Source organism: Clinocottus analis, unplaced genomic scaffold (assembly GCF_023055335.1).
Source record: "Clinocottus analis isolate CAN_PGR_092001 unplaced genomic scaffold, fCliAna1.0.p SCAF_11, whole genome shotgun sequence".
NCBI lineage: Eukaryota > Metazoa > Chordata > Actinopteri > Perciformes > Cottidae > Clinocottus > Clinocottus analis.
In genome coordinates, this window is record NW_027175832.1 from 16895510 (window position 1) to 16903719 (window position 8210).

The following is an 8210-nucleotide window of genomic DNA, read 5'->3' on the forward strand; positions in this document are numbered from 1 at the left end:
TATCAGTGGTATATCTCACCTCCCCATCGTTGTCCCTTTCCCAGGTGAAAACTCTGCAGATACAGGGAGAACAGGAGTCGAGCAAGCGCCTCCAGTCTCAGAACGACCTGAAGAGCTGCATGCAGGACGTGGACCGTCTGAGGTGTTCAGAGAAGCAGCTCAAACAGGAGATCAACACGGCACTCGAGAGTAAACGCTCGCTGGAGTTCCAGCTGGCACAGCTAACCAAGTGGGTGGCTTTTATGCACGTTTTTTGTTCATGTTATGCTGCATACTTTGCCTAATCACATTGTTAATTGTCTGCGTGCAATGTGCCTAGCTTAAACAGAATAGCAAATATTATAAATACAATAAATAAGTGAGTTATGTCGTAGAACAATGGGAGGATTTGAGGTTGCTTACGCCACTGTGCCACTACATACTACTCGGAAATGACTTGGCAGCCACTCCAGCCAGGAGCTCTAATTTTCTGTTTCTGCCGTGTAATGCTCTTTGGAAGTCAAGGTGTAAATTGCTCTACAATTGCCTGCGATTTTCAAAATAGTGCTATTATTCCAGCTTAGGGGGTGACCATGCCAAAAGCTGTTCTGCAGCACTGTTTACATCAAAGGATTAGAGTTTAGCGTCCAGCTCCATCCACGCCATTGCTAATCCCCTGGCTAGTGCTACAGCTAGTGCTGCAGCCGGTGCAGCTGGTTGTGGCGCTAGTTATGTTTACAACAGTTTGGAAAGCGCTCAAACTTACGATTGTGTAAAATGAGCTAATAGCTCAACTTAGGTACGTAGATTTATTGAAGAAATGAAAATAAAGCATTGCATGTATTTGTTTACAGACAATACAGAGGCAATGAGGGACAGATGAGGGAACTGCAGGATCAGCTCGAGGCCGAACAGTATTTTTCTGTAAGTATAAGTCCACAATGTCTCTGCCCTCTTTATTAAATGTGAAAGCCGCTGGCTTTAACTATCTCTCTGCCCTCCACCAGACGCTTTACAAAACTCAGGTCAAGGAACTAAAAGAGGAGATTGAGGAAAAGAATCGGCAGGTACAAGAGGCTCATAAAAAGGTGCAGGAGTTGTGCAGCGAACGGTAAGACAATCAGTTCTATTCAAGCCTCAAGGCCATCACTTTATTGATGTAACCGCCCAAATATCAGCTTATGGTTTTATGTTTTATGAGTTTTATTGTGGTCCTGTGATTAAAAAAAACCGGCTGAAGAGACAAAATAAAAACGTATTTGTTTTATCCTGGACAAAGGGACTCCCTGTCCGCCCAGCTGGATCTGACGGTGACCAAGGCCGAGTCGGAGCAGCTCGCCCGGGCGTTGCAGGAGGAGCAGTACTTTGAGCTCAGCCAGGAGAACAAAAAGGCCACCAGTAGACATAAGCAGGACATTGGGGAAAAGGAATCTACTATTGCTCGGGTATGCCAATCCAACACCGTGTTGTTATATCGCTCCACAATGTATATTATGCTGTGCTTTTAGTAAGATGCAAATATGTTGATTCTCTGCATTCTAAGTGGAAAATATGATAATGTGGACATTTCTCTTCAGCTTGAGGAATCCAATAATACTCTGACCAAAGATGTGGAGAACCTCAGCAAAGAGAAGGCGGAGCTAAGTGAGGCGCTTAGTACTAAGGATGAAGGTATTGTCCCTTTTGTTGAGCTGAATGTCTTTTTGCTGCATCTTGAATATGTTGGTGCACATGCTGAGATCCTTTTTTTTTTCTTGATAGAGTATATAGCTCAGAAGGAAGAAATTGTAAATACAATCAAGAGCAACTATGAGAAGGTCCTCAACACAGAGCGCACACTCAAGATTCAGGTAAAGATGCACACTTTCAGCCAGAAGGTATTTGCAAACATGAGAAATGCCAAGTGGAGAATGGTTGACGGATGCTTTTCAACCACTTAACTGCTTTCATCAATCAGGCGGTGAACAAGCTGGCCGAGATCCTGAACCGTAAGGACATGAAGCTGGACCAGAAGAAGAAGGGCAGTACTGCCGACCTGCGGAAGAAGGAGAAGGAGAACCGCAAGCTCCAGCTGGAACTTAACCAGGAGAAAGAGAAGTTCAACCACATGGCCATCAAGTACCAGAAAGAGCTGGGCGAGATGCAGGCGGTGAGTCAAAGATATTCCAGAACACTAGAGCAGAGAAAACTCAAGTCTGTCCCGGTTTTAAACCCGCATCTCCCGACTTCGCTCCCGAACAGCAACTGGCAGAGGAATCCACGTACCGCAATGAGCTGCAAATGCAGCTGGACAGCAAGGAGAGCGACATCGAGCAGCTTCGGGAGAAACTGAACGACCTGCAGCAGCGGATGGATAACTCTAGTGTCACCAGCTTGCAGACCGATGAGACGGACAGCAACATTGCAGGTAGGGTCACCCCGGGGCCCAAGTGCACGCTGCTGCTCTTACTGCACACAAGACACTCAGGTCTCCAATGCAGCGCTCCTCTGCAGCTATTCAGTTGAAAAAAGCATATAAATAGTCTGGGGGAATTGCATAGAAAGATGTAAAGTGTCATGTCTTTTTACATTTTTTTCAAATATGTGTTACAAATCATGACTTCCCGGGTTTTGGTTACAAAAGGTGGTACAGTGTAACTAAAGACATTCTTTGTGTGCATCACTTTAAAAAATGTCTCACAGGAAACTCATGTAAATAGTGTTAAACCTCCACTAAACATTACGTATGAGTTTGAATGCTTATGAACTCAGAGTTTGGTTCGTTTCCCTTTTTTTCTTTTTTTTTACATTGTCTTTGTGTGGAGTGTTTAATCTTTGCTTTCAGACTGGTTAAAGTAATGATTCAGGCTGTGTATATTTGAGACGTCATTAGCAGCTGTTGATTGATGTTGATTACCTGTGGTTTTAGGCATTTAAAGTCACATTACCAGACTTTCCGCTCCACGATGATTACCATCTGTTCAAAATTCATGATCGTACCTTCCTCTGTCTTTTATTCACAAACATGCCTTGTTATAGGTCTGTTCTCGTACATGTTGGTGTCTGTGGTTAAATCGTTCTCTCTTTATTTCCCTCATGTCCAGTCGCTTCTCTTCTTATCTTTGTAACGTCTATTCCTTTCCCCCCTGTGAGTAACTGGGTGGACGAGCCCCTCTTGCCTGGCCTGTGCTGCAGCTGATGTGTTTGTGTCTTTTTAGCTCTTGTTTTTATTGAAAGTGTTATTTTTTACCAGAGGTGACAACCCCCTCTCCTTTAGGGGAACTAAACAAGACTTTTGAAAGATGTCTGATGGAGTGGAGAGAGAAAAAAAAACTATCCACATTGTCTGACTCAAAAAACTAAATGAACAAGGCAAAGATCTTGACATTAAGCAAGTAAAGTTGCCTAAAGTCACACAAGATCAGCCCCAACGGTAACGTAACCACATCAGATCAGATGTTACCATCCCACTAGACTACGCCCTGCGTGAGGTTTACAGACTCACACTTAGCACCTTTCAAAACGTGTCTTGAAACCGAAAAGCCTGTTTTTTTAATTCATGGCACCAAACACTTCACACTCTTGTTTATTTTGTTGTCGGCATGTTCACCTAGAACTACTGCTCGTTTTGGACACGTTGATCTCCCTCACAGTGTCACATTTTAGAGGACAAGCCCCTCTTAGTTCACTGCTCCCGTTTAACTTGTGTTGTTTTCAGCTGCATGCACTTTGAAAGTATCATTTTAGCCCCAAACAATTGGATATAACCTGCAATGCACATGGTTGTTTCTATTAAAGGCGTGATCAAGCTAATTCACAGAAAAGAAATGCTAATTCTTGCTGGAAAAATTGCCTAAATTTGAAATAATAATCTCCCGTGCTCTGCTAACATGTTGTTAAAAGGACTTGCCATGTCTAATATGTTCCTCCTGCATGGGGAGTGTGTCGAAGCATCATGGGACATCTAAACTCCTCTCTAATCACTGCAGTTACCTTAACGCTGGCGGAACTTCTAAAGGGGTTCACTTGGTGTTTTGAAACAATTATGATCTTTGTCCGTTAACTTTTCATTTTTTTCCCCCAGTTGAGTTTTGGATTTAAACACTGCATGGCCTTTTTTTCCCCACAGTGCGTCTCATTCATTGCATAGATTTGTAACTTCTGTTGCATCCGGGCTGCTTTTCAGAATCCAGATTGGAAGGCTGGCTGTCGATTCCTAACCGCGCTAATATCAAGCGATACGGGTGGAGGAAGCAGGTATGTTTTGTTTGCCGTTTCCTCTGCCGTCACACCTGCTTTTTATCGAAGTTTGTAACTGTGTGTTGCCGCAAACCCCTTCATGGCAATTTCTGTTTTCCTCTCATTGTCCTTTTTGATATTTACAGTATGTGGTGGTGAGCAGCAAGAAGATTCTGTTCTACAACGATGAGCAGGATAAGGAACAATCCAACCCCTCAATGGTACTAGATATCGAGTAAGTATTCATTCATTTTTCCCTTTTTGACAGTCACATTTTTTCAGAAAAATGTCTGCTGCAAGAAAAGACTGTCCACAAAGGTTATGTTACAGGGGTTGTGCTTCCAGTAAAGGTTGCAGTGTTATTGATATTTAATCTCTGATTTTGTGCCTTCTTGTGCAGCAAACTGTTTCATGTGAGACCAGTCACTCAAGGAGACGTTTACCGAGCGGAGACAGAAGAGATTCCAAGAATATTCCAGGTTAGAGGCTCCTTCCTGTTTTAGAGATTTCTCTCTTGATTTTTTTTTTTACATTTGCATTCTGCCTGTATTTTTTTTTTTAATGTCAAGTCGCAGTTCAGGAAGCTCTGCTCGACCACAGAAATGCTTCTTTTTGTGTCTGATTGTTTTTTGACGTCGGCCTCCTCTCCGTCTGTTGTCAGATTCTTTACGCCAACGAGGGAGAGTGCAGGAAGGAGGCGGACATGGAGACGGTCCCTCAGGGCGACAAGACCAACTGTCTCCCACACAAAGGCCACGAGTTCATCCCCACGCTATATCACTTCCCTTCCAACTGCGAGGCCTGCTCCAAGCCTCTGTGGCACGTCTTCAAGCCGCCACCGGCCCTAGAGTGTCGCCGCTGCCACGTCAAGTGCCACAAGGACCACCTCGACAAGAAGGAGGACGTTATTGCTCCTTGCAAAGGTAGCATCCTCGGCAGTCTAAGCTGTTGTTGATGGTCAAACACTTCATATTTTAATCAAGCTATCATTTTCTAGTACTTAACATAAATTGTGTGATATTCACTATGACTCTAAATTAGTTACCCATGGCACATGAGCTATTTGCTGCTTTTTTTTTACTTAAAGGTCCCCGTTGGGAGTTTTCTTGTAAACCAACAAAAGTTTTTTTTTGTTTTTTTTTAAAGACCCTTTAATATGACAATTACTTTAAAATATGAATACACATAAAGTGTGTGTGATTCATTTAGCTGCCACGTAACGTTGTTAATGGTGCATAAAACCTCTGTGTCAGTTTATTTTATTTTAAGTAGCAGTGCGTCCAGTTAGTTATGACAGTTAATACAGCCACACCCGTAACTAACAAGTCAATTAATCTTTTATAGTAAACTGAATGCCGTTGGGTTTTGGACTGCTGTTCAAAACAGGCTAATTTTAGAAATAACATGCAGGGTAGTTTTGAGGTCCTATTTGTCAGAACTGATTCTTGCTCTCCACCACTCTCCCCCCGCAGTAAACTACGATGTGACCTCGGCCCGGGACATGCTCCTGCTGGCTCTAACCCAGGATGAGCAGAAGAAATGGATCGGCCACCTCGGGAAGAAGATTCCCAAGACCCCGCCATCCACATTTTCAAGAGCCTCGCCTCGTTCCATGTCCACTCGCTCCGGACCCAACCAGTCCTTCCGCAAGAACCCTAAAAGCAATACAGGAAAACTGAGGTAACTTGACAATCTGTGGTTTGTGTCTATGCTGTTCAATTGATTGCATGACGTACAATAAGGCCCTGTGCTGTTGTTTTAGGCAGTGAGAGAGGGTGTGCTGCAGTCAAAAGTCTTATTATATCCCATCTGGTGGGCTGAGCTGTGGTCAAGTCAGTCGCGTGACCTGCTGTTTGTCTCCTGTGTTGTAGCAGAGCGCAGTCCATTCTCCAAGCAGCAGACACAACATCCAGCACTTGTTGACAGGAAGTTCTTCAGAAAGTGTTGACAATTTTATAGCCTTTTTTTCTCCCAACTTGTCTATTTATTAACTGTGTAACTGGGTGTTTCTAACACGAGACACTTCCTGGTTGGTTGGTTGACTTCTGGGCTCTTTCCAGTTGACACTTGGGATTTTTCTAATTGGCACTAATGTGTTGTTGGGTTCACTAACTAACATGAACTTACTATGCAACTCTTCATTAGAATGGTCCATATAAAGGATTTTTACATGACCTGTCACATAATGCAAAGGTGTTAACGGTGTTGCTGTAAACCAGCTTTTCTGTTGTATGTTGACTCTGACTGGCTTACTAACCAAGACAATTATATGGATCTCTTTTACTGGACACCTGTCTTTGTTTTTTTTGTTTGTTTCAGCTAACCATCTGAACGGTTTGGATATTTTTCTGGACTCTAAACTTGCCTCTCCTTCCTCATCCTCAAAAAACGGAGAAACCTGTATTACATAGAAAATTCATTGAAAAGAAAGAATAAATCAGTAAATATCCAGCGCTGGAAAATCGCAACTCATATCAGACACAAGGCATCATGGACATAACGAGGCCTAATACCCGGCTCCTTCCATCATCCCACATTCATCACTCAACGCAACAAACTTGCAGCTCTCCATTTCTACCAGAAGATGGCACACTCGTCTTGGACTTAAGACGGACAGTGGCGTAAATGAGGGACTCATGTCATGGAGACGTTCTGTGTTTCATATTATATGACAGTTATGATGGAAATGGGAAGGTAAATGGGGGTTTTGCTGGGACTCCTGCAAGTATGTCTTCAGTTCAAGGTACTGTCATACAGGGATTGCGGATCTGCAGTGACTCGGGTGGAAAATGAATATCGATGTTGTAATTTTTCTTTTTGCCCCCACCTGACAGATACTGAAGCTAAATGCAAGCATGCTTTTGTTTCCAGTTAAATGAAATGACTGATGCCTTTATTGAATATCTCTGGCCTTTTTGCCTTCATTCTTATCACTCTGCAAGTCACTTATCAGGTTTGGGACAGAGTATTGGGACATAAGTATTAGATGTTTTGAGTATTGAGTGAGGAGCGTGCAAGATCATCATTTAAATCTATGCATTATTTTTATTATTATTATTTTTATTGCTCCAAGCCATAAGGAATATTCCATTGTAATGGCATATAGGAGTCCTAAAACGTAATAGATTTTTTTCTGTTTATTTGGTACATTCTGTTAATTTCTGTTTTTTTTTCTTGTATTGTTTTTTTTTGTTTGTAATGTATTGCCTTACATTGATTCATAGATACATGGTTCAAAAGGAAAACATTAAGTTAACAAATGTAAAACTGCACTGTTTGAATTGTAAATTATTTGTAGACTAAACAGGTGTAGCAATTGGCCCACCTAGTGCCTTAACGTTTGGATATTGATTTTACTGCCATATCTGTTTGTTTTTTTTTCCCTCCAAAACAAGACGAATCGTAACTCTTCCATCATTTATTTTTTAAGAAATTGCCATGCATTTGTGGTTTTATCGGAACTTCTTCTCTCTGGTTTGAATATATAAAATATATATATATTAGATTACCTCTTTATGGACACATTGCAATAGAGTTAGCGTGTCAAAAGAAAGTCCCTATACTCGGTTCATATCATAAGACACATTTCAAGATGGTGTACCTAAACGGAGACCACCAGTGTCGATGGTTGTCCTTGTTAACAATTACCAGTTATTTCTCTAACACGGTAATGTGCCGTTAATGCAAACCCCCACAGTGTATATAATGAGAGCGATTGAGAGGATTATGGAATACCTCCGCAATCTTTTTATTTGTAACTTTTTGTTCAGTTAAAAAAAAAAAAGCACTGGAACTATGATCTACTCTTGTCTTGGATAATTTGCATGGTTAATTGCATTGGAGTCCGCACTGATGGATATGTCAATAAACATATCTTTATCATTCTCTGTATACTAGTTTTCACTGCAGAAAGTAAGTGGGTTTTATATTTTTCATTATCAAGCTCCACATGGGTCCATCTAAAAAACTGGATTACCAAAGGGGCATAGTGGGCATCAGCCACACGGCCACCA

The 8210-nt window shown here is 41.9% G+C and overlaps 1 protein-coding gene across 2 annotated transcripts in view; it reads left to right on the top strand.

Moving 5' to 3' along the window:
• rock1 (Rho-associated, coiled-coil containing protein kinase 1) overlaps positions 1-8046 on the top strand; it is a 29288-nt gene extending 21242 nt beyond the window's left edge. Inside the window, exons 20-33 of one of the 2 annotated variants that reach the window (XM_068603414.1) lie at positions 45-229; positions 834-903; positions 987-1090; positions 1259-1424; positions 1557-1650; positions 1741-1829; positions 1937-2128; positions 2221-2386; positions 4145-4215; positions 4344-4432; positions 4598-4676; positions 4859-5120; positions 5670-5877; positions 6517-8046. In XM_068603414.1, the coding sequence (XP_068459515.1) occupies positions 45-229; positions 834-903; positions 987-1090; positions 1259-1424; positions 1557-1650; positions 1741-1829; positions 1937-2128; positions 2221-2386; positions 4145-4215; positions 4344-4432; positions 4598-4676; positions 4859-5120; positions 5670-5877; positions 6517-6520 (1779 nt within the window). In that variant the 3' untranslated portion in view covers positions 6521-8046. The other variant, XM_068603404.1, reaches the window with a different exon arrangement.
• The last annotated feature ends 164 nt before the right edge of the window (positions 8047-8210 follow it).